Consider the following 26,113-nt stretch of genomic DNA (forward strand, 5'->3'; position numbering starts at 1 on the left):
CTCCGCGCTCGCTAAGGGGGAGCATTTGTTTAAATATTGTATTAGACCTGTCACTTTCTCTAGCCAGCGGAAGGACATTTCTTACGCACCTCATTGAAACCTTCCAAGACCCCACGCCAAACCTGGGGCAGTTTGAGATTCAAACCACAGTAGTAAATAATGATAATAACGGATTATGACTTTGAATAAAATAAGAATCCACGAGTCGATACTGATGTAGATAAGTAAATGGGGAGAAGGAAAAGCTCGTTCTTAGAGTAGAAGGCCAAGTAAAAAATGCAGAAGGGATGATGCAGAAAATCAGCATTTGGCAACCATCCTAATTAGTATCCGATTTGAGCAAAAATCCTCAATGGCCGCTAAAACTGGAGAGTGAAAGTTTAACCAGGAAAGGGTATTTACATAACCCCCAAGGTAGTTATTAATTACAAGCGGGGAAATACAAATTTTACAGTAGAGAAATGGTTCTCAAAGTGTAGTCTGGGCGTTCCTGGAGGTCCCTGTGGAATACTGCAAAGAAGGCGACGTGACTGATGTAACAGGTTGATTGCCAACGCACACGTGAGACTCTCTAGCCTTACCTTAGGCTTATTTTGAAGAGATTTGCAAAAATGCAAAAACAATTCCACTCCTCTCACTGTATTTCCTTGTTTTGGTAAATACAGTCGTTTCTCATAAAAAAAGTTAACATAAATGGTTTACTATTGTTTCATTTTTGATAATGGCTTTATTGAGATATGATTCTCATACAATGCAGTTCACCCATTTAAAGTGTACAATTCCAGTGGTTTTTAGTATATTCACAAAGATGTGCACACATCACCACAATCAATTTTAGAACATTTACTCCGGAAAGAAACCTGTAGCAATCGCTGTGAAATCCCCCATTCTCTGCCCCGCTCCCCGCCCCTGCACCTCGGTAACTATTCATCTGCTTTCTGTCTGTAGTTTGCCTATTTTGGACATTCATATGAATGGAATCATCCGATATGTGGCGTTTTTTTGTCTGGCTTCTTTCAGTTAGTATAGTGTTTTCAAAGTTCATCCTCGTTGCAGCTTGTGGAAGCGTTTTGCTTTTTTTCATGGGCAAAGAATATTGTGCCGCGTACGCAGATTACAATTTGTATATCCATTCATCCGTGTTGGGGGGTTGTTTCTGTTTTTATCCATTAATCCGTTGATGGCCATTTGGGTAGTTTCCACTTCTGGGCGCCTATGCCTACCGCCGCCATGAGCATTTATGTACAAGTTTCTGTGTGGACATACGCCTTCAGTTCTTTGGGGTGTCCACCTAGGAATGGAATGGCTGGGTCATGTGGTGACTCTTTGTTTAACCATTTGAGGAACTGCCAGACCGTTTTCCACAGTGGCTGCCCCATTTCACATTCCCACCAGCAGCGGATGAGGATTTCAATTTCTGTCCATCCTCGGCAATGCTTGTTATCGATCTGTCTTTCTGAGCAGAGCCATGCTAGTAGAAATGAAATGTATCTCGTGGTTTTGATTTGCATGTTCCTGATGATGGACGATGTGGAGCCTTTTCTCACATGCTTGTCATTTGCATAGCTTCTTTGGAGAAATGTCTATCAGATCTTCGCCAATTTAAAGTTGGGTTGTCATTTCATTATTGAGCCTAAGAATTATTTATATAGTCTAGGTATACAGGTCCCATTCAGATATATGATTTGCAAAAACTTTGTCCTGTTTTGTAGGTTGTCCTCACTTGACTGCCCACAGTTGAGAGATGATGTGCTTTGAAGCATTAAAGGCTCTTTTTTTCTTTTAATTTTAGAGAGAGAGAAAGTGGGAGCGGGGCAGAGGGAGAGGGAGAGAATCCCAAGCAGGCTCCACACTGTCAGCGCAGAGCCCGCAATGCAGGGCTCAAACCCGTGCCCCAGAAATCATGACCTGAGCTGAAACCAAGAATCAGATGCCCAACAGACTGAGCCACCCAGCACCCTGCCCCCTTCCCCTGCCCCGGTACCATTTGTGGAAAAAAAGATTATTGTTCCCCCCACTTAATTATTTTGGCACCCTTGGTGAAAATTAGTTGACCATAAATTTGAGGGTTTATTTCTGGACTCTCGATTTTACTTCACTGGTTTATGGCTCTGTTTACACCAGTACCATATTGTCTTATTGTTCTTTCCTAGTAAGTCTTGAAACCCGAGACTGTGAGTTCTCCAGCTTTGTTCTTTTTCAGGAGGAGTTTGGCGGTTCTGGGTCCCTTGAGTTTTCAGTTGTTATCTTTCCTTCCACTCTTTTGAAAATGAATGTTTTAAATTTTGCATCCGTGAGAAAACACTCCATAGCAATCATTTTCATGTCGCTGCCTTTCCACTTAACTCTGTAGTGCAAACACCGCCTATATTGTAGGCTTGTTTTACATATGATTAGCTACACAATTTAGTGATTTTCTTGGTGGACACTGAATTTCTAAATTTCGCTATTATAAATACTGCCGCTGTGTGTGGCTGGTTTCATTCCTAACTTTTGGGAAATCCGGGTGAAGAGCATATAGGAATGCTTTTGCACTCTTGCCGCTTTCCCGTAGGTGTCAAATTATGCCAACATAAAATGACAAACAAAAATTCATTCACCCTTTGGCATTCGTTCTGGCCTCCCTCGCTCCTCGATCCCTCCCTCCCGCACCCGCCCTTCCCTCGCCCGCCGGCCCCTCCTCCCTCGCCCCTCAATCCCTCCCCCCCGCACCCGCCCCTCCCTCGCTCACCGACTCCTCCTCCCTCGCCCACCAGCCCCTCCTCCCCGCCTCTCCCGCCCCTCCTCCCTCGCCCCTCCGTCGCTGCTTCGCCCACCGGTCCCTCCCTTACCTTTCGGTCCAGCCGCCCGACCCAGCCCACAGTCCCTGGACGCTTGTCCTTCTCCGACCACCCTGTGCGGTGGGGTCCCGGATCACAGCGGGGAGCTGCGGGCCGGGGCGCTGCTTTCCGAGACACTTGGCGAGTGACGGCCGGAGCGGCCCCAGGCCCCTCACCTGGCCCAGGCGCGGGGACGCCCCCGCCTCCACTCCCGCACGGCGCCCCGGGCCCTCGGCTCACCGCGACCCTCCCCAGCCCCGCGGAGACCCCTCCGTCCGCCCGCTCTCCTTCGCCGGGCCGCAGCCCCCGTCTTCCGGCCGCGCGGCCTCAGCCTTGGCAGAGGGAAGACGCTGCTCCTCTCTAGAAAACCCCACGCGACGCTGACACCCGCTCCCCTGCGCCTCCCTCCCGTCGCTCTAAAGCTGCTGCTGGAAGTGGTCCCCTCCCCCCACTCCCGGCTCCCGGCAGGTGCAGGTGCAGGTCGCGTGGGACCCGCCCGTCCTCCGCCTCCCTGCCCCTCTCCGCGCGCTCCCCTCCCTGTTCTCCACCCCGGACGTCTCCGGGACGCGATCCACAGAGACCCGTGCTCGGGTGTCTGGGGGACCCGGCGAGAAGCGGGGGGTACGAACAAGGAGTTGCGTGGGCGGTTCCGGGCGGTGCTTGTAATGGGGAAATGCAACGGGATGGGGGGCGCTGCAGGTGCCTCCAGGGGAACCCTCCCCGCGGGATCGCCGGCGCCCACCCCTGCAGAAGGCGGGTGAGAGCGGGTGCTGTGTCCGCCACGCGGGGGAGGCGCCGGGACCCGAGCGGCCGAGCCGCGCGCGCCCCCTCCCGGCCGCCGGCCGCCTCAGCCCCGGGTGTGGGCGGGCTGGAACCTGCCCTCCGCCCGCGCGAGCGCGCAGAGGCTGCGCTCACAGGAGAGAAGCGGACGGTGTCGCTGCTGCTGTCGCTGTTATTATTACCATTTTCTCGGTGACAGCCCCGGTGTCGGTCGGCACGGACGCCTCTGAGCGGGGGCCCAAACAGGCCGTGGGGAGGACGATAGTTGCCGGTCCTCCCCGGGAGCAGCAATCTCCCTTTTAGAGCTTCGTCCCGGGAAAACCCGGGGCTACTTAAGGATTGTCGACAGGCTGGACGCGACTGGGCGGCACCGGCCCGGTGGGATAAAGGACGTCCCGTCGCTGCGGTGGTATGCTGCAGCCGGTAAGCCGGTGTGGGAGAGTTTGCAATATATCAAGAAAAAATGTGAACTGCATCATCCCAATTTTCTGAATACAAAAAATATTAGACATCTCTCTAGATGGTGGAATTACTGAAGATATTTGTAATATCTCCTCATAATCAGTATGTATTTAATCACCATGAATTATTTTTTTTCCCCGCTTGGCGCCCCCCCCCCCACTTATTTTTTTAAGGAAGTGTATAGTCATATTCTTCAGTCTTGATCCTCATTATAATTAATGCCCACCCGTCCAGAGCGCAGAGACGGAGAGTTGGTATCGGTGTCTTACCTCTGAGGATTTCCCGGTCTAACACTCGAGGGAAGGACTCTTTTCACAGCAACGCAAGGATTCTCCTCCTGGTAGGTGGCGCTGTCCTTCCCAGGTGGGACAGCCTGTCACTGAGCCAGTCTCAGCCTCCTGCCGGCACTCCCCATTTCCCCTGTGTCTCCTCTCCCCCAGGCGGTGGTGGAGAGCGCCGGGACAGTGCACAGTTTGGACACTTCCAGCCCGTTCCCCTCATGGTGCCTGTGGGCTTTGTACGACGATGCTGGCCTGCTGGCCGTGTCCCTCCTCTGCATAAATCCTTCCCCTGCCCCCGGCTCCCGATGAGGAGCCTGGAATCCTCCCTGTGGCCTTCGGGTCCCCAGATCCTGAGCCACTGCCCACCATTCCCACCTTGCTGGCCTTCTTGCCCTGCTCCGTCCTGGCCCGCTGGCTCCCTCCATGGGGCTTCCTCAGGCTTCCCTCCCTGAGCAGTGTGGGCTTGCGCCCCTGTCATATCCCCTCCCCCAGTCATATCCCTCCCCTGCCCCCCATCATATCCGAGGGGCACCGGGCCTACTCCTGGTCCAGCCTCAGCCCCAGTTTTCACGGACTCATTGTCAGGGAGTTCTGAGTTTCCCGTCAAACTCAGGGAGGCCCAGACTGTGACCCGTTCACCGCTAGATCCCAGGGCCGGACATTAAGGTCCTCAAGAAGTGAAGGGTCAAGAAAGTGGCAGGAGGGAGAAGCAAGGGGAGAAGGTCGGGGCGGGAACAGGACGGGGAGAGGGTGAAGCTGGTGTTGCCCATGCTGCTCCTGTGCAAATTTGAAAGGTTTCAAAGTAAATATGTGAAGACAACCTTGACAGGGCTGGACCGGGTGTGTGGGCTCCCGGCTGGGCTGGGCTGGGCGGTGGCTTCCTGCCCGTGGGACCAACTACCCTGCACACAGATGACCGGCACCCAGCACGACGGGCCACAAGGGGGAGGCGCACTCAGGAGTCCACCAGGCCCCACTCGCAGGGGACCCCTTAGCACCTGGCCCCTCCCGCGGCATCCAAGGCAGCGGCAGGAGGGCTGACGGGGACACACCAGCGCCGGGGGAGTGGACGCCTACCGGCAACCCTGCCCGGTGCACGGCCAGTCCGTCCTCTCCATCGTCCGGGCGGGTACAGCGCGGAGCAGACCAAGCCACACCTTGCCTGCCCCCTCTCCTCACGCCCCCTGCCCGCCCTGCTTCCCAGGTGCTACCCGCCCCCCCCCCCCAACGCCTCTGGTGTCCTTGTGACCTCACACACCCAGGGGATGACGCGTAACCTCAGAAAAGAAAAACCGTGGTGAGGAACGGAGATCTATTTAGACACAGAGCCAAGACAAAGGAACTTTAAGAACGACGCTTCCAGAACATGAATGTTACAAACAACCAGCTGTAAAAGGAGGGGAGCGAAATGGAGCTGCGCAAGGGGACTCGCGGAGTGACTCACTTTTCCTCGGAGGGGTCTGCAGACCCAGGTTACGTTCGGGAAAATGAGGTTTAAAAACATAAGGCCTCTAGACTCAACTCTTTAGAAATGATCTGTGTCCTTTGCCCAATGGCAGTTTTCAAAAAAATGAGGACCACGTGTGGGGAAGCAACGCGAGGCCGAAGCCTTTCCTGTCGGGGGGGGGGGGGAGGGGGGCCTCCGGGGAACCCTGACTTCTGCTTGCAGTGGGGTATCCGTGTGTTCCTTCACTTCCTCCTCCGGGGGTGCGGCACCCAAGGTGCCGGGGGAGGGGCTGAGGTCCCCGGGAATCTGAGCTCCGAAACACCCAGAAGGAACACAATGGGGCCGTCATACACTTCTGTCGGGGTCCCCCCCCCCCACCATCCCGCAGGCCCACCCCTTCCTCAGCAGAACCCTGGGTAGCCATGAACACAGATCCCCCATGCGGGGTGGAGGAAAGCTGTCAGTCTGTGTGGCTCCCTGGAAGAGGCTGGCCTCCTGATGGTCCAGGAGGAGCAGGCTGAGGCCTTCTGGGAACAAGTCCTGGAGGGACGGTCAGGAAGGGGCTGGATGGGCTTCCCTGGGGCTCAGACCAGGGGGTCCCACTGCTCCCTTTCAGGCCAAGAGCAGCAGGAAGGAGAACGCTCAAAGACCCCACCTAGTCATTGGTGGTTCCCCAGGCTGAGGGGCCAGGGGGTCTGTGAGACTGCCCAGGCCAGGCAGCCCCTGGGGAAGGACCAGGTGAAGGCTGGTGGGGTCCCAGTTGGGTCTCAAAGGACCCGAAATCATGGAAGGTTTTAAAACCTGTCCATAATGGGACCTGGCTTATAGCTTCTTTTATTCTTTTTGGGTTTCTTTCCGCTTACAAAAGTAATGTATGCTTGATTTGAAAAAAATTACATGGTGTTTGAGAATGAAAATCAGTTGGCAACTGGGTCCCAGGCAGAGGTCACAACCAAGTTCACTGACCCAGTAAGGGCGCACCCGCGCTTGTCAGGATTACAGGACCGTGCCGGGCACGATGGCGTCTGCGGTGGACTCCTCCCCGACCACCTCCGTGCTGGGGGCAGGTTGCCCTGCCAACCTTCCGGCTTCTTTTCCATCTAGAAGAGATACAGTGAGTCAGGCTGGTGTCACAGGAAAAGGGAGGGGACAACCCGGAGCCTGAATCTCTCAGCCCAGCCAGGGGATGTTCTGGAGGTGCCACTGGCTGACTTACAGAAATCATTGCTGATTCCAGAGACATGCTCCCCAAGGCTACCAGGCCAGGGCCACAAAGGCTGTTAGAGTCATTTCCGGGGAACTTCAGGCCAAAACAGGGCTGAGCTCCAGGAACCCACTACTGTCCCCACCGCCCAGCCTGGGATGGGCTAAGAGATGGAGAAGTCTGTGGCCCAGGTGTAGAAAACACAGGGTGTGGGGTGCCTGGGTGGCGCAGTCGGTTAAGCGTCCGACTTCAGCCAGGTCACGATCTCGCGGTCCGTGAGTTCGAGCCCCGCGTCAGGCTCTGGGCTGATGGCTCAGAGCCTGGAGCCTGTTTCCGATTCTGTGTCTCCCTCTCTCTCTGCCCCTCCCCCGTTCATGCTCTGTCTCTCTCTGTCCCAAAAATAAATGAACGTTGAAAAAAAAAATTTAAAAAAAAATTTAAAAAAAGCTGAACTTAAAAAAAAAAAAAAAAAAAAGAAAACACAGGGTGGCAGGTTGAGGGGGTTGTTCACTGCCCAAGAGTGCCTGCCTAGGGGAGCCTGAGACATAGCCCTTGCTCTGCTCTCCAGCCCTCCATCTGAGGAAGGGTGGCTTTGTTCTGTCACCAAAGGGCCGTGTGGGGTGGGGGCCACATGGTCCCAGAGCCCAGGCAGATCTGAGGAGTGGGCAGGGGTCTCATATGGGTGTAAGGGACCACCCAGCTCAGTGACAGGCTCTGAGCCAGATTCTCCCTGCTCATCCTCTGCAGTGACCAGCTGGTGGCCTCAAGATTTAGCTCCCTAAGCCCTGCCTCTTCACAGGTCATGCGGATGGCACTCTCCACCCCCTGGAGAGCAGATAGACCTGGGGAGGGGGGCCCTTGGGGCAGGACTGGCTGGTGGAAACACGCGAGGGTGAGCTGGACACGCCACAGAGGGGCCTCCAAGCTCCAGGGGGTGGGGTCCCCTAACTCCTGAGTTCAGCTCCCGTCCAGCAGGCGATGCGAGCTGAGGTGTCCCTTGGGTCCCCTGAAACTCCAGGCCTGTTGCGGGGGATGCCCCTGTCACAGGTGCACTGGCATCTCAGCTCCAGGGGAAGCAGTGGGGTCCCTCCCCTCTGCATTCGGGCCACTCATTCCTAAATTTCCATCAGTGAGTGGGGTTCCCTGCACTGCCCAGCTAACCAGGAGCCTCCTCCCCTTCCCAGGACTGGCTGACAAGCCAAAGACCTGGGCGCGCTCCGGGGCAGGGGGTGGCACCTATTTATAGGCAGCGAGTGGAGGCCAGCCACCGTGGCTCGTCCCTGTCTTCTCCGGACACAGCAGACCACCCTCCAGTTGGCCCCGGCTCATCTCTTCCCCAGCCACTGGGCAACCCTTCCCTTGAGCGTCTCTCAGGATTCCACGCTCAGAGAAGGCACCCACGTTCCAGGGTCACCTGTACTAAGCTGGGTGGGCGATGGGGGTTCTGCCCGGGGCCTCAAATAGACTCTGGCACAGAAATGTGTGCCCCTGGCCCCCCAGACACAAACACCTAAGAGCAGATATGGACAGAAATAGGCCCAGGACACAGACACACAAGGACACACACAAATATACCCGGAGGGACACACAAATTTACCCTCCCAGGCAAATCCACACATACGCAGAACCTTAGACAAGCACAACGTGCACGGACGTCTACATACATGCAAGATTCACGCAGAGACATGGACAGGACACACACACATGCACAGAAACATGCACGTTCTCCAGAGCCGGCCACACCCAGCTGTCCCCCAGGCTCCCAGGTGGTCAGGGGACTTCCGGCCCTGGGGAGGTCTTGCTCACTCTGAGCTCGGGACCAGGGCCTCACCTGTGTCCAGCTTGCTGCGTTTCTGCTCAGGCTCCTGGGGGGGTGCCTCAATGGCCCTCTGAGCCTCAGGATGGATCTTGAGGAGGGCTTTAGCGAGGGTGGCGGGGCCCGGCACCCCCAGGGACATGATGCAGTGGACTCCTTTGCGCTTGGCCCCTGCCACCTTGGCACTGTCCTTAGAGGCTGTCAGCAGGACCAGTTTGGAGAACTTCCTGGGCTTCCTGGGGGCCACGGGGACGACATCGGTCCCTGGCTCAGAGGACTCGGGGGACGGCTCCTGGCCAGCCTTCACACTCTCACCCTCCTGCTCGCTGGGCTCGGGCAGGGGCATCCTGGGACGATGGTCGGTCCCCCAGGCCACGCTCAGGCCCCAGCAGACGGATTTCTCCTCTTCCTCCTCCTCCCGGGTAGGGAACCTGGCAGTCCAGGGGCTCCGTCCTAAGGAAGGAGGCAAAATCCATCAGTGGAGGCACCCCTGGGCCGGGGGCTCAGGAAAATGGATCTGGGGTGGAGGTCGAGGCAGACGGGGCTGCCTCGGGACCCCCGGGGCTGAAAAGCTGGGGAGGGGCCCGCACGGAGCTGGAGAACTTGGGCCTCTCCCTCTCCTGGGCAGCCTTGGGTCTGTCACCTCGCCTACCCAAACTGCACTTTCCCACCTGAAAAATGTGCCAAATGCAGGGCTCTCGGGGCCTGTCGGGACCCCTGAGGCACAGAGTACCGTGAGCTCGTTCGGACAGAGGCCCGTGGGTGCTGAGCAGGCTGTGATGTGGTTTCACGGGTGTCCCCATTTCACTTGGCCCCGTGTTATGAAAGTCGATCATTCTTATTGACCCGATTTACAGATGAGGACACTGAGGCATTCCAGGACGGCCAACACGGCCATGACGTGCAGAGCCGGGAGTCTGGTCGAGGCGGATCCGGAGCCCGTCCCCACACAGGACCTGCTGTGCCTCAGCCAGGGTAACATCCCGGCCTTCCTGAGCACCAAGCATCGGAGGCCAGCACTTGGGACATGGGCTCGGGTCACAGACCCTCTCAGAATGCCCGGTGGCCCTCATCCCGACACCGTGTCCCAGGGAGACGGGGGCCAGGGCTCTGTGGACTCCCAACTGGATCCGTCCCCCATCCCGGGCGGGAGGCCCTGGACCACCCGGCACTCAGGAGATGCCAGGGCCCCAGGAGGGCAGCGACCTTGCGCCTGAGCCGGTGGTGGTGCTGCCTCAGCTGGGGGAGGGGACAGGGCTGCAGAGGCGTCTGCGGAATCCACAGTCACTGAGGGCTCCCCAGACTCCGGCTGGAGAAGCGGAAAAGCCGTATCACAGGGGCCGACGGCAGGGGAGGGCTGGCCTGGAAACAGGGCCCCGGTGCATCAGCTCAGGTGCAGTGGCCGTTTTGTCTGCTGGGGCGACCGCGTGGGCAGATGGCGGGGTCTTTCTCCGTTTACAGTGTTAGCACAGAAAGAAGACCGCATCCTTAGCAGACATCTCACCTCCCCATCTCGGGACCCAGGCGATGGCAAGGATCACAGACACCTCCCTGCCCACGCCCCTGCCCCGCCCCGTTTATCCCACGAGGGTTGCAGTTCTATTTCCTGGGACCCCTCCCAATACATATGACCCGACGGCGCCAGGGCCAGTATTCCAAAGTGTCCCAAGACCCATCCATGAGAGGAGTCAGACGTGTGATGCCAAAGAGGGGTTGGGGTGCCTTGCTCCCTCCAAGTTCCATCCCGGTCCCTCAGGGCAATCTGCCGGGTAACGGGTCACCTGACCACAGGCACCCCTGGGATCAGTGTCTGAGTCTCCGTCTTGCCCCCCGTTCAGCCCTGGGACGCGCCGGCCTCCACTCCTCCAGTGCAGTCCTGCCCCTGCCCTGCCCGTGCTGTCCCACAGGGTGACACGGCAGTCCTGGAGGAACGTGGGGACCGGCTTCAGAAAGGACACCACCAACGCCTCCCCTGGGAGGGCAGCTCTGGCAGAGAAAGGTCGCGGGGGGGGGGGGGGGGGGGGAAGCCCCGCCACAGGCGCTCCTGTCCCCGCACATTGATTGGTTTCAGGGCGCGTCCCTCTGGAGCCAGCCCACCTCTGTGGTTCGCCGGCTCCCCCTGGTGTGCGGATGAAACCCCACAGGGGCGGACCCCTTCCCCGCAGCATACACAAAAATTAACCCTAAAATACTCTGAAAAAAAAAAAAAGATAGAAGGGGCACCTGGGTCGCTCAGTACGTTGAGCATCTGACTTCTTGATTTCTTGATTTCTCAGGTCATGATCTCACAGTTCATGGGACTGAGCCCCGCGTCAGGCTCTGTGCTGTCTGCGTGGGATTCTCTCTCTCCCTCTCTCTGTCCCTCCCTTGCTCTCTCTCAAAATTAACAAACTTAAAAAAAAATAGAACAAACAGATAAAATGGACTTCATCAAAATGTAAAACTTTCGTGCCTTACAGGACGCCATCAAGGAAGTTGGACGACCACCCAGAGAGGGGGAAAGAATTGTTGCAAATCACATCTCTGCTGAAGGAGCTGTATCCAGAATTTACAAAGAACTCTTACAACTCAGTAGCAAAAAGGCAAATAGCCCAATGTAAAGATGGGCAAAGGCTCTGAATAAGCCTTTCTCCAAAGAAGAGAGGCAAATGGCGAGTAAGCCTATGAGATGCTCGGCGTCACTGGTCAGGAGGGAAACACGGAACGAATCCACCACGGGATACTCCTTTCTACCACTAGGATGGAAAAAATAGAAGGCACACACACAAAGCAGACCATGACACGTGTGGGTGAGCAGGGGGAGAAACTGGGAGCCCCCTCCACCGCTGGCGGGGACGCCACCAGCAGAGCCAGGTGGGCATTCTGGCACCTCCTCCAAAGGTTAAGCACAGAGTTCCCACGTGACCCGGCAACTCCACGCGAAGTACGCGAAGTACGTGCCCGAGGGAAGTGGAGACAAATGTCCGCATAAAAACTCGTACTGAACGTTCACAGCAGTGTTATTCATACTCATCAAGAAGTGGAAACAAACACCCATCAACAGGTGAATGGAGAAATAAAACATGGCGTCTGCGTACAATGGATATTATTTGTCAATTTAAAAAACGTGTTACAGGGGCGCCTGGGTGGCTCAGTTGGTTAAGCCTCTGACTTCAGCTCAGGTCATGATCTCACGGTCCATGGGTTTGAGCCCCGTGTCAGGCTCTGTGCTGACAAGTACCTGCCCCTACCCCACTTGTGCTCTGTCTCTGTCAAAAATGAATTTTTAAAAATGTAAAAACAAAACAAAACAAAACAAAAAGAGTGGGATGCTTAACAGACTGAGCCATCCAGGTGCCCCAAGCATCTGACTCTTGATCTCAGCGCAGGTCTTCTGTTTTTGTTTGTTTGTTTGTTTGTTTATTTATTTATTTTTATTTTTTTTTTAACATTTATTTATTTCTGAGACAGAGAGCGAGCATGAACAGGGGAGGGTCAGAGAAAGAGGGAGACACGGAATCTGAAACAGGCTCCAGGCTCTGAGCTGTCAGCACAGAGCCGGACACGGGGCACGAACCCACGGACCGCGAGATCATGACCTGAGCCGAAGTCGGACGCTCAACCGACTGAGCCACCCAGGCGCCCCAATGTTTATTTATTCTTTAGAGAGACAGGCTGTGAGCAGGGTAGGGGCAGCGAGAGAGGGAAACAGAGAATCTAAAGCAGGTTCCACACTGCCAGCAGAGAGCCCAGTGCGGGGCTCAATGTCACAAACTGTGAGATCATGACCTGAGTCAAAGTCGGTCGCTCAACCGACTGAGCCACCCAGGTGCCCCCCAGCTCAGGTCTTGATCTCAAGGTCATGAGTTCAAGCCCTGCATTGGGCTCCATGTGGGGAGCCTAAATACACAATTTTAAATGAATTTAAATTAAAAAATAAAATAAAATAAAATGACCTAGCGACTGGAAAATCTATAGAGTAGAAAAATCCATCCACGGACACAGATGTGTGGTGGGCTAGGGGTGGGAAGGAGGACAGTGAGAGAATGAGGAGGCGTTGTTTGCTGGTGGGGATGGTCTCTGGGGTGATGGAAATGTTCTAAAATGGACTGTGGCCATGGTTAAACAACTTTCTGAATACACTAAAAGCCACTGAATTGTACACTGTGAGCAAGTGAACTGCATCGTATATGAACGATCTCCTAAAAATGTTATATATTAGGAAAAAGGGAAATTAAGTCTACAACCAGTAGTATCCCAGTTTCACTATACCTAAGGAGCGCCTGGGGTTCTTGTGACAAACCCACAGTCCTGGGTCCCAACCCCCACTCAAAGGGGCTGGAGGGGGGCCCGAGAATCTACACTTTTTACCAGTACCCCATTTGTCTTTGATACTTGGAGAGACATGGACGGTGCCATGGGCCTTTCACTTCAGAAGTCTGTAATTTCTAGCTCATAGGTTGAACTGGTGTTCGGTGTTTCCATGAACAGGGTGGTCGTGTCCTGCAGGCTGGATCAGCCTCTTTTCTGGAGTCATCCTTAACCTTCTAGCAATTTCTTTCCTCGATGTGGAGGGAAGACTAGAGAGGCAGCTATTTTAAGCCTAACATATATTTTTTGAAAGTTAAATTTCACTCCATGAAAGTTCATTGAAGCAACAGAATTGTTAAAAGTGAAGCAGAAATGAGTTAAAAAAAGAGCACAGGACTTAATAGTTCACTCACTTTACACCCTCCCTCTAACTCTGAAATCTGGTGGTTTGATATTGTCACTGACCTCCAGTCACTCGCTCATCCTAACCCGCTGTCATGACATTGGTCTGCACGGAGGAGACCCAGAACCCATGTCAGACTTCTGACCTCCGAACAGTAAGACTGTTACCAAGCTGTGTTGTTTAAAGCCACTAGATCTGTTGTAATTTGTTACGACAGCAATAGGTAACTAATACAAGGTCCAATCCCTTGTTCCCGAGGTTCTGAAAGGCATGATATAAACACTGCCCAGCGACTGATGGGGGCTCAACCAGGGCTCAATAGAATTACCTCCACGCGTGTGGGGAAAAAATACCATCAACCTCGGACAAATGCCTTCCCGCTCCGGGCTGCTTTCACGTGTGCGCTGGGAATAGTGGCAAATCTAGCAGACGTTCTAAAGAGCAGGTAGGCAAGGCTAAGCTGTTTTCAAAAGTCCAGGTGATACTGACCGCTTGCACCCTGGGGCTCATGGGGGACTGCGATTCGGTGCTGGTAGCATGAAGGGCCCACATGGGTGTGCAAGAATACATCCTGACAGGGAGATTTCCAAGGCAGCAGCGATCCAAAAAGACCGAGGACTGCTTCTGTGGATACGCAGGGAAGGGCTTCCCCATGGTGGCAATTTCAGGCAATGACGCCTCCTCCCCCTAATCGCCATGGCTCGGAATCTTACTTTTACTTCTCCTTACACACTGTAATTTGTCGTCAGACCTGTCTCTGCTGCACCCAAATAGCCCCTCCTCCCCTCCCCTCCCATTATTGCAACCACCCCATCTCTGAGCCCCATCTCTGAGGGGTGTCTACCCCTCCTCAATATGTCACAACTCCAACAGAGTGGGACAATGCTGAGGATGGCTGCAGGGGGGGGGGGGGGCAGTACTGGGTGTGGTCAAGGAAAAGCAGACCAACGTGAGGATCCTTGACTTGGGGTGTCAGGGCTCATTCCGGGGTCGGGTGGGTTGGGGGGGGAAGGAGGACCAGGAAAAAAGAGGCGAGTCTGGGGTGAAGGACAGGAGGCGGCCTGAGCGCCGGGACGCAGAACCAGGGGACCCCCGCTCCCAGCAGCAGCAGCCCTGGGGACCCCCGGGAGGGGCCCGGCCACGCGTGGGACCCGGGACCCTCCCCAGCCCACTGGGGCCCGTCCTCACCGGGCACCGGTCGGGCGGCGGCGGCAGCGGAGACCTCCCTCTCCGACGAAGGAGCTGCGGTAGGTCCTGCAGCCTCCTGCTTGGGGCCCCCGCCTCGGTTCGGACCGTCACCTCAAGCTGGGGTCACGGAGCGAGCATGCGCAGCAGGGCCGGGCGGGGGCAATCCTTGGGCGAATTTCACTGCTCCGGGTCTTTGCCTCGCGGAGCCGAACTGGAGGCCTGACCAATCGGCGCGGGGGCGGGGCGGGGCTAGGACTCGCGAAGGGGACGGGACCAGCCCGGGATTGGGCGACAGCGCCCGGGGGCGGAGCGCCGGCGGTCCTAAGGCCTAGAATCAAGCTCTGGGCGGGGCTCTCCCAGCACCGGAGTGTGGGTTTAACTGAGACCCCAGGACATCCCCCGGGGATTGAAGCCCGCTAGCGGCGGAAGAAACCAGAGCTTTCGTTTAAAGGCCTCGCTCGCGCCTGACACTTGCCTGAGCGACCCGAGGCTGTTCTCTATGCTCACTGAAACCACTGGCTCAGCTCAACCCTGCTTCCTCGACGAGGCAGCATCCTCACCGCCGGCCCCTCCTCCCCCGCCCACCGGCCCCTCCTCCCTCTCCCCTTGACCCCTCCCTCCTGCACAGGCCGCTCTCCCTGACCCACGGACCCCTCCTCCCTCGCCCCTTCGTCACTCCGTCGCCCCCTCCCGCACCCGCCCTTACCTCGCCCGCCGGCCCCTCCTCCCTCGCCCCTCAATCCCTCCCCCCCGCACCCGCCCCTCCCTCGCTCACCGACTCCTCCTCCCTCGCCCACCAGCCCCTCCTCCCTCGCCCCTCCGTCGCTGCTTCGCCCACTGGTCCCTCCCTTACCTTTCGGTCCAGCCGCCCGACCCAGCCCACAGCCCCTGGACGCTTGTCCTTCTCCGACCACCCTGTGCGGTGGGGTCCCGGATCACAGCGGGGAGCTGCGGGCCGGGGCGCTGCTTTCCGAGACACTTGGCGAGTGACGGCCGGAGCGGCCCCAGGCCCCTCACCTGGCCCAGGCGCGGGGACGCCCCGCCTCCACTCCCGCACTGCGCCCGGGGCCCTCGGCTCACCGCGACCCTCCCCAGCCCCGCGGAGACCCCTCCGTCCGCCCGCTCTCCTTCGCCGGGCCGCAGCCCCCGTCTTCCGGCCGCGCGGCCTCAGCCTTGGCAGAGGGAAGACGCTGCTCCTCTCTAGAAAACCCCACGCGACGCTGACACCCGCTCCCCTGCGCCTCCCTCCCGTCGCTCTAAAGCTGCTGCTGGAAGTGGTCCCCTCCCCCCACTCCCGGCTCCCGGCAGGTGCAGGTGCAGGTCGCGTGGGACCCGCCCGTCCTCCGCCTCCCTGCCCCTCTCCGCGCGCTCCCCTCCCTGTTCTCCACCCCGGACGTCTCCGGGACCCGATCCACAGAGACCCGTGCTCGGGTGTCTGGGGGACCCGGCGAGAAGCGGGGGGTACGAACAAGGAGTTGCGTGGGCGGTTCCGGGCGGTGCTTGTAATGGGGAAATGCAACGGGATGGGGGGCGCTGCAGGTGCCTCCAGGGGAACCCTCCCCGCGGGATCGCCGGCGCCCACCCCTGCAGAAGGCGGGTGAGAGCGGGTGCTGTGTCCGCCACGCGGGGGAGGCGCCGGGACCCGAGCGGCCGAGCCGCGCGCGCCCCCTCCCGGCCGCCGGCCGCCTCAGCCCCGGGTCACAGAGTCGCGTGCGCGAGGGCGCGGGCCTGTTTCGTTTGGTCTTCATCCTACCCCGGTTTCTCTTTAGGCGTCTGAGTTAGTTGTCGTTGTTTCATCGCACTGTCACTCCTTGGCCTACCCTGAGGTGACACGGGTTTAGCCACAAGGCTTTTTGAATTATTTATAACAGTGAAACGAATGTGAAGTGACGCAAGTGTTCATCAGGGGATGAGCGGATGGGCCAATGTCCTCTATGCCCACGATGCAGCATCATTCGGCCCCAGAAGCTGCCAGACACAAAAGGACAAACATTGTATGGTTCCATTCGCAGGAAATGTCCACAATAGGCAAACCCATCCAGACAGAAAGGAGATTAGTGGGTGCCAGGAGGGGTTAGGGGAGGCTTGAAAGGAGATGTGGACTTTTAATGGGTGTGGAGTATCTTTCTGGTGTGATGCAAATGTTCTGGAATTAAGGAGTGGTGATGGTTGCACGACCTTGTAAATATACTAAAGTGCCCAGAATTGTCCACTCTAAAATGGTGCATTTGGGGGCCCCTGGTGGTTCAGTTGGTTAAGCTTCCGACTTCAGCTCAGGTCATGATCTCTGGGTTGGTGAGTTCCAGCCAGGCGTGGGGCCCTCTGCTGGCAGCATGGCGCCCATTTTGAATCCTCTGTCCCCCCTCTGGCTCCGCCTGTCCCTGCTTGCACGCACTCTCTCTCTCTCTCTCTCTCTCTCTCTCTCTCTCCCTCCCTCCCTCTCCCACGCTCTACCCCTCGCCCCTCCCTCTCTCAAATAAAAAGTAAAGTAAAAGAAGAAATGAACAATCAAGAAAGTGGCAGCTTTATTAAAATTACTCCCTCTGCAGGCGCCTGGGGGGCTCAGTCGGTTAAGCCTCCAACTTCCGCTCAGGTCATGATCTCACATTTAGTGAGTTCGAGCCCGGCATCTGATTGTGTGCTGACAGCTCAGAGCCTGCAACAGGTTTCTGATTATGTGTCTCCCTCTCCCTCTCTCTCTCCCCTCCCTGCTCACACTCTCTCTCTCTCTCTCTCAAAAATAAACAGTAAAAAAAATAATAATAAAGTAAAATAAAATTGCTCCCTCAAACATGGTTTGTACTGGGGAGGTGGATGGGGAAATGGATGAAATAAAGGAGATTAAGAGGTACAAACTCCCAGTTACAAGCCGTGAAGATGAAAAGTATAACATAGGGAATATTTAAAAAAAATTTTTTTTTAATGTTTATTTTTGAGAGACACAGAGTGTGAGGGGGCGGGGAGGCAGAGAGTGAAGAGACACAGAATCCGAAGTAGGCTCCAGGCTCTGAGCTGTCAGCACAGAACCTGATGCAGGGCTCGAACCCACCAACTGTGAGATCATGACCTGAGCCAAAGTCAGATGCTTAACCGACTGAGCCACTCAGGTGTCCCTAAATATTTTTTGTTCCTTGACTTTAGACATGCATTTTGTGCATATTTTCATTACCTATTTCACACTGAAATCAGTTTAAACAGGTCACTGGTATATTTTGTATGATCCTCATTGAAGTCATTGAACTCAGGGGTACTGGCTCCACTGTATGTCCAATTTTCGATCGGATGTTACAAGTGCTGAAAAAGTCACTGTCTTTACATACGCAGGAAGGTATGTGCACCCCAGCGGCTGTAGAAAATCAAATTACAAATGTGCCTGGAGCTCAGGCACACGTATTCCCACGAGATGGTTCTCATTCCCAAAGTATTCAGTTTCAATCTTGGCTTAAATATAGCTTGGATCCTTTTTTTTTTTTTTTTTTTTTTTAGTAGTAGCTTGGAATTGAAGCCAAGCTATTGTTGATGTGCAAGCTGGCAGACGAGGCCACACATCATTCAATTTCCTGGTTCATATATATTTTTTTAATGTTGTCCTTTATTTATTTTGAGAGAGAGAGAGAGAGACATAGAGTGAGCGGGAGAGGACAGAGAGAGAGGAAGACACAGAATCCGAAGCAGGCTCTAGGCTCTGAGCTGTCAGCGCAGAGCCCGACACAGGGCTCGAACTCACAAACCATGAGATCATGACCTGAACTGAAGTCGGATGCTTAAGCGACTGAGCCCCCCAGGCTCCCCTGGGTCGTAAGATTTAATACACAGATGACTTAAATTACAATGCTTGAGGAGCACCTGGGTGGCTCAGTGAGCTAAGCATCCGACTTTGGGTTAGGTCATGATTTCACGGTTCAGAGGTTCGAACCCAGCCTTGGACTCTGTGGTGACTACTCAGATCCTGAAGCCTGCTTCTGATTCTGTGTGTCTCTCTCTCTTTCTGGCCTCTCTCTCTGCCCCCCTCTCTCTGCCCCTCTCTGTCCCTTGCTGCGCACACTCTTTTTCTCTCTCAACGACAATAGAAAAAAAAAAAAGAAATGACAGTGCTTGTAAACATAGTCTAGTTGGTTGTCACTGGTTAGCGGAGGCCGAGGAGACAGCACAAATAAATACCTTGGTAACGTGCACTAGATCCTGGACCAGAGAAGGACATCAGTGGGAAATCTGGTGACGTTTTAGTAAGTTTGAGAGCTGGGAGTTTGGAAGTTTAGTTAAAGGGATTATATCAATGTTCATTCCAATGGCTAATTATATTGACTATGTTAGTCTGTAACATTAGGGAAAACTGGGCTGAGGGCGCGCCTGGGTGATTCAGTCGCTTCAGCGTCTGACTCTTGATTTCGGCTCAGGTCGTGATCTCGTGGTTTGTGAGTTCGAGCCCCGAGGTGGGCTCTGCACCGACAGCGCAGGGCCTTGGGGGGGCCAGAAAGGGAGATGGGGACACAGACACACAGTGGGGCTGTGCGACAATGCAGTCAGAGACTGGCCCGATGCACCCGCCAGCCAACGCGTGCCAGGAACCTCCAGCGTGTGGAAGCGGCCAGGCCAGATGGGAGCCTCCCCTAGAGCCTGCGGAGGGACTTTGAATTCCAGAACTGTGAGAGAATAAAATGTTGTTAAGTCGCACAGTTTGTGATCCTTCGTGACAGCCACTCCAGGGGACTAATACGCCCACTTTGGATTGTCCATAGTCTGTAAACGTTGGAGGAACAAGGTCCAAGCCACCGGAAGTGAGGAATATAATTGGGGCCAACAGGAGAGAAAGACGGCTTTAACTTTACAGTTTGCTTTGTAAATTTCTCTTCTATGTGAAACGTTTACCAGATGATGATTTCATCTGTCTGTTAAACTGCTAAGACCTACACACACAAAATTAAGGAGAATCCTTTGGAGCATTTCAGCAGTATTTCAGTGTATGTTTCAGGGGCCCTGCTCACGTTCACGATGCTGTTCAGCCCTCACTACAGTCTATTTCCCAAACCTCCCACCCGAACAGATAAACCGTTCCCCATGCCTCCTGCCCACCTGGGCCACGGAATTGCAAGATAATAAATTTATCTTGTGCTACGCCTCTAATTTTGTGGTAATTTGTTATGTAGCAATAGGTAACTACTCCAACCTCCTTCATTCATTGATTTACTCATTCACCGTATTTATGGAGCGCCTGCTTGGGCCGGGCACCGAGGAATGAAGAGGGAACCAAACAGACACAGATCTCTGCCCTTCTGGAGCCTATGTTCTGGGACGGAAGGAGACGATGCCATTGTAGCTCGGTGGGGATGGGGTGGGCGGATCAGGTGATGGGGTGGGTGGACCAAGTCATGAGGGGAGACAGGGAAGGCGCCAGGCACTGCTTGGTTTCTGCTGATTTCTTATTTTATGTTAAGGCAGATCTAGTACCTCTTTTCGTTTTCTATTTAATGTTTATTTATTTTGAGAGACAAAGATAGAGAGAGAGCGGCAGAGGGTCACAGAGAGAGGGAGAGAGAGATCTCATGTCCCACACAGGCTCCGCTTCAGCACCGAGGCTGATGTGGGGCTTGAACCCACAAATTGTGAGATCAGACCTGAGCAGAAAAAAAAAAGGGGGTTACTTAATGGACTGAACCACCCAGGTGCCCCTTATTTCATCTTTTTTTTTTTTTTTTAATGTTTAGTTATTTTTGAGAGAGAGAGAAAGAGACAGAGAGCGAGTAGGGGAGGGGCAGACAGATAGAGAATCCCAAGCAGGCTCTGCACTGACAGCACAGTCCCCCAAGCTGGGCTCAATCTCACCAACAGTGAGATCATGACCTGAGTTGAAATCAAGAGTTAGACGCTTGGGGCGCCTGGGTGGCGCAGTCGGTTAAGCGTCCGACTTCAGCCAGGTCACGATCTCGCGGTCCGTGAGTTCGAGCCCCGCGTCGGGCTCTGGGCTGATGGCTCGGAGCCTGGAGCCTGTTTCCGATTCTGTGTCTCCCTCTCTCTCTGCCCCTCCCCCGTTCATGCTCTGTCTCTCTCTGTCCCCCAAAAAATAAATAAACGTTGAAAAAAAAATTAAAAAAAAAAAAGACGCTTAACGGACAGAGCCACCCAGGAGCCCCTCTGGTAACTCATTTCACCTTTCTGCCAGCCCCTGAGGGAGCTGTGTTCTGATTCCTATTGTACAGACAGGCCCAGAGAGGTTAAGTAACTTGCCCGAGGTCACATGGTAAGTCGCGGAACTGGGATTTGAACTAGTGCTCCGGGGGAGCCCAGTGCATGCCCTTTGGTCCCATGGCTGCAGGTGGAGACTCCTGTGTGGCCCTTGGGGTGCCCAGCACCCTCATAGCAGTCATGGCTGATAATTTATTACGGATTCATCTCTGGGGAGTGGTGCAGAGGGGCACTGGGGAGGCCGGCAGCAGGGTCCCTGGGGGGCAGGAGGGTGGGCAGGGGGGCGATGAGAGAGAGTGGGCCTGCGCAGGCCAGAGGGAGGTGACCCAGGCCAAAGTCAGCACACGCCCCTCTGCTTCCTCGGGTCCCCAGAGGCACATCTTCACAAAACAGCAATGGAAAGAGGAAACCTGCCCCCCCCCCCCCCAGGCACAGCTGGATGCCCACATCTGTCTCCCCGGACACACCCAGGTCTGCTCTTGCCCCCAGCCTGGCCCCTGCCTCCACCTTCTGTCCCTCCTCCCGCTCCCACCCTGCCCGCAGGGACCCGTGTCCACTCCACCTCATATCCCTTTCCTCGGCTGCCCCTGGCCTGACCTGAGGCAGTTTGCATATTTTTGCCCTGGACTTTGAGTGCAGTTCTTCTCTTTCTCAGGCTTATAGGTGATTGTTCTGGGGCGGGGGGTAATCAAGTGTTCTAGAAAACCATGCAGCCGGCTGCTGGGGCCAGAGCCCAGAGGTGACTTAGTGGCCCTCTGTATGGCATTTTCATTCCTTGTGTACCTCCCCCATCCCTGCGGGTCCCTGCCACGTGCTTGGGCATGTCCTGGGCACCGGGTGGCGGGGGTGGGCATGTCGCTTTGGAGAGGAGGAAAGTCAGAAAGGAGAGTGGCCGGCCCACATGACGGCTCTGGCCACTGTCCTGCAGCCACTGTCCCCTCGGGAAGCCCAAGCACCCATGTGCAGCTGTCTGCCCGGATGGTCAGGACCCAGCCGGCGACCGAAGCATCTCTATCTCCTGCCCCTGCATCTAACTCAGGACCACAGGGAAACCCCGCTCTGCCCGGTCCAGACGCACAGGGCACCGCTTCCGGTCAGTCACTCCCAGCTTCTCCGGGTCCACAGCCTCCAGCCGGCGGCCTCTTTCCCCATGAAGCTTTCTGCTGCCTCTGTCCACCTACCAGTCTCCACCAGATACACGGACGCGGCAGAGGAGACAGGGCAGTGGCGGGCTCCACAGACCGAGGCCGGGACGTCACCCTGCCTGGCAGGTGCAGGGGGCTCAGCAAGGGTGTCCTTGGATCAGCCAGGTCTGTGTCTGGAGGGCTGGGTTTCATCTCAAAGCTAGTAGTGCTGTGTGTGTGTGTGTGTGTGTGTGTGTGTGTGTGTGTGAAGTGGGGGTGGGGGCTTAGAAACTGAAAATGATGGAGGCTGTGAAGGCTAGAAACGAGGTTACCGGGTTTGGTGTCTTGTCCATGCTGAGGGTCCCTTTCAGGTCAAGGGCAGCAGGAAGGGGGACGCTCAAGGACCTCACTTAGTCACCAGGCTGAGGGGTTCCAGGGCTGTGAGACCCTGTGACATAGTAAAAAATACATATCTGGTCTCTGCCCATGGTTCCTAAGGCAGAGCTCCCCAAACCTCTGTGATTTCCTGAGTGATGGGGTGCTCGCTCTAATATTTGGTCTTTGACCTTGGATCCTGACACAGGACTCAAATCCCCTGGAATTTCCTGGGTGGCAGAAGTGTCTTTTTTTTTTTTTTCTTTTAATATGTATTTATTTTCGAGACAGAGACAGAGCGTGAGCAGGGGAGGGGCAGAGAGAGAGGAAGACACAGAATCCAAAGCCGGCTCCAGGCTCCGACCTGTCAGCACAGAGCCCGCCGAGGTGCTCAGACTCATGAACCACGAGATCATGACCTGAGCCGGAGTCTGACGCTTAACCGACTGAGCCACCGGGCGCCCCGTGTCTTTTGTTCTAACGTGGTGACTCTGGGTGGGCTCCTGGAGAGCTTCAGGATGAGGGCTGGTCACCAGATAGAAAGGCCAAGGCTTCATTAGCAACTTGGAACTCGCAGCCCTCCTCTGGGGAGGTGGGAAGGGCTGGGGACTGAGATAAGGATGCGTCCTGTGCACGGGACGGTCCCTGGACCACAGGATTCGGGCAGGTGCGCACAGGGAGCTGTGCAGAGGGTGGCATACCCAGAAGTGGGGGTGGGTGTCTCTCTCCTCCCAAACCCCTGCCCCCACCCTCCCCGTGCGTCTCCCTGGCCGGTCTTCCTGTGGTACAACCTTGACCATAAACTGGAGATCTAGCAAGTAAACCATTTGCCTGGGTTCTGTGAGCCCTTCTGGCAAATTAACGAACCCAAGTGGGGGGCCGTGGGATCCCCTGATCTGCGGCCAAGTGGAACAGAAGTGTGTGGGTGACCTGAGGCCCCGCTGTCAGAAATTGTCCCCTGAAGCAGTGGGTCTCCTGGGGCGGGAAGGGGTTAGGCGCTTAGTAAGCACTCAATAAATGTGTGTTCGGTGGCTTTTGTGTTGCCCCAAAGTTGACTTTGTTCAGACCCAAGACGTAAAAGCATGTCTAGCATGCTGCCTCACAGCATTCCTGCCCTGAGGAAGGGGACCCTCCCCTTCTGCTGGGGGTGGGGGTGGCTTAGAGAGCATTCCTGTCAACACCTTTCGGCTCTGCAAGGCAAGGGGGTCAGGCAGGGCCCAGACCCCCACGGGGAGAGGGTGGGGTGGCCGGTTGGGAGGGGCCTCCGGGCCTCAGGCCAACGACGGGCCCCATCTTCTCCTGACCTGACCTGTGCCTCCCCCAAGCTACCCCAGTCCGCCAGGTCACGTACTCCCCAGCCTACGCCAGCCGGCCCGTGGGGCCCCCCCGGGCACCGATCCCAGGCCTGCCCTGCCCTGTGCCAGGGGACGGTGGTGAGCTCTGAAAGAAACGACGGCACCACGGGAGGAAACACACCGCAGGCCCTGCGGCTGGGGCACAGCGAGCCCAGGCCGAGCCTACAGGATGGAGACGGGGAGGGACCGCGGGGCTCAGAGTCCTAGGGTGACGCAGACGGGAACCAGAGAAAAGTCAGGGACGCTTGAGGTAGCCTGTCGCACAGAGCTCTTCGGGAAGAGTGGGCTCCAAGGCAGAGGCTGGCCCTGCTCCACCCTCTGCAGGGACCAGCTGATGGCCTCACGGTGGTGACTCGGGCCCTCTCAGCCCTGACTCCCACAGGCCACGGGGATGGCACCGTCCATCCCTAAGGGGGATGGCAGGAAACAGGTGGACAGTGGAGGTCCTCAGAGGGCAAGCTGGGCATGCTGCAGAGGGGTTCGGGGCTCCAGGGACAGGGTCCCTCTGACTCCCCCAGCACGGCTCCGGCCAGGCGACCCCCGGCAGGGGTTAGAAGCCAAGGGGACCCTCGGGTCACCTGAGAATGCCTGGCCTGTGACCATCAATGCCCCTCCCAGGTGTCCTCGGTCCCAGACCAGGGGGAAGCAGTGCCCTCCCCATAGGCTCCTGGAGCCTTTGGCCATCGTGGGTGCACCGAGTGAACAGGGGAAATGACCTGGTTCCTGTCCCCTAGCGGGTGGCTGGATGTGGCCAGGCCTGGCTGAGCGTGAGGGGCAACTCTTGGGTCTCACGCTGGCGACCCATTTGGGGCACTTCTCCTATCACCTTATCCCAAAGGTACCAGAGCTCAGCCCTGTGGGGAGGACACCCCACGTCGTCTTTCTTCCTACACACTCGACTCTCCCAGACCCCCGGGACCCGCCAGGGCCACGTGTCAACCTTACATCCCGAAGGGGTAACCCGGACAAGAGACCAGGGTGCTGACTGTCCAGGAGCCCACCGGGCTGCCGCGGACCGGTCCCTGTGTGTGTGTGGGGGGGTGTCTGTGAAGGTCCCACGACCCACCTGGCCTCTGGCTTACAAGTTGTCTCTGCAGGCCTGGGGATGTTCACACCCCCCACAGGACTCTTTGCGGGGGACCCACCGCCTCCTAGGCTCCCCAGCCGCGGGCCCCTCACCGCCCCCCGGGGCCCAATTACACCAGGAACCACCACAGGCTCCTCTCCATCCAGCCCACATCTTTGCTCCGCTGGGGCCGGGGCCTCGGCAGCAGGCAGGAGCTGAGTGGAGGGCCATCTTCCGGCCTGGCCTCCCCCGTGGCCGTCCTGCCCAGGGATGGAGACCATTCTCCTGGGGTCAGCTTCCTGTCCCCCTGACCAATCTGGGGAAACTGTCCTCCGAAAACCTCCAGTGGCTGCCAGCCTGGCCCCCCCCCCGCCTTCTGTACCCCACGCTGTGCAGCCCGAGGCCTGGCCCATGGCCCCCTCTTCTCTGTCCCTGGGTCATCTGAGGACACCCACCAGCGGCCCCCTGACCCCTCTTCCCTGTTCCCCAGGCAGTCTCATCTGGTTTCTCATCACCCTGATACCCCTCCGCCACCTTGGGGTGCCCAGCAGGACCCACAGAGGGCAGGCTGCAGGGGGGTGGGGGGCGGCCACTCCAGGACTGCTGGGTGCAGAAAGGAGCAGCTCAACCCGCTGCCATTCCCTGCCCAGCTCCCCCCACCCCCAGCCAATTCAAAGGCACATATTCCCGGATGTCCCAGATGCCCCTGGTTCTCACCTTTTGTTCCCTGTCGCCCCTTCAGAAGGAAGGTCTGATGTCTGCACGCGGAACGTTTCCCTATCCCACCTCGGCCTCGCTTGGCTGAGCCGGCTGTCCTGTCCTGACCACAGACGCGCTGTGGGACCCCACATCTCGATGGAGCCGGTTCCCTGCCAGTCCCTGTGCCCTCATCCCGGGAGGGAGGTCCAGCCCTCACCCCACAGGCTCCCGCAGGCTCTGGCTGCACCAGACCTGGAAGCAGACCCACTCGCGAGTGGGCATTCCTCCCTCCTCCCTCCTGCGGCTTATTGGAGAAGCTATGGTTTTGCTGAACCCATGTGACACTTTTCTGAGGTCATCGCGGTCCTGATTTCGTTTCATTTCTCCACCTGCTCTGAAATAAAAGCAGTTTAAAGGTTCCTAGTCTGTGAGACGAGTAAGGATTCCATCCGAGGGTGAGGGAGAGAGCCAGAGAGCTAGCCCCGGGGCAGCTGGGAGAGCAGGGGTGGCGCTGAAGGCAGTTCTGAGCTTACTGTGTAAATACAGTCTTAGGTCCGGCCGGCGTCCAGTCCTGCCCCCCAGTCTGCAGCCCCCACCCCGTACTCATTATAATCTCTGCAG

General features: G+C 56.6%; 1 protein-coding gene and 1 long non-coding RNA gene across 4 annotated transcripts; one reads left to right on the plus strand and one right to left on the minus strand.

The window, feature by feature from the left end:
- Window positions 1–5,640: 5,640 nt before the first annotated feature.
- FLYWCH2 (FLYWCH family member 2) lies at window positions 5,641–15,730 on the minus strand. Of its 3 annotated transcripts, none has more exons than XM_045047375.1 (3): window positions 15,544–15,730; window positions 8,825–9,262; window positions 5,641–6,889 (listed from the first exon to the last, which is right to left on the minus strand). In XM_045047375.1, the coding sequence occupies exons 2-3, from the start codon at window positions 9,153–9,155 to the stop codon at window positions 6,786–6,788; spliced, it is 435 nt and encodes a 144-aa protein (XP_044903310.1). In that variant the 5' UTR covers window positions 9,156–9,262; window positions 15,544–15,730; the 3' UTR covers window positions 5,641–6,785. The 3 variants fall into 3 exon arrangements, with proteins under 3 accessions (XP_044903310.1, XP_006942495.2, XP_023102749.2); XM_006942433.5 differs by lacking the exon at window positions 15,544–15,730 and adding an exon at window positions 14,691–15,246; XM_023246981.2 differs by lacking the exon at window positions 15,544–15,730 and adding an exon at window positions 10,016–10,130.
- Window positions 10,074–11,885, plus strand: LOC109495340. The gene is made up of 2 exons (XR_002150751.3): window positions 10,074–10,202; window positions 11,269–11,885. It is a non-coding gene; the product is annotated as an uncharacterized LOC109495340 (long non-coding RNA).
- Window positions 15,731–26,113: the final 10,383 nt, after the last annotated feature.

This window comes from Felis catus, chromosome E3, assembly GCF_018350175.1.
Source record: "Felis catus isolate Fca126 chromosome E3, F.catus_Fca126_mat1.0, whole genome shotgun sequence".
Classification (NCBI taxonomy): Eukaryota; Metazoa; Chordata; class Mammalia; order Carnivora; family Felidae; genus Felis; species Felis catus.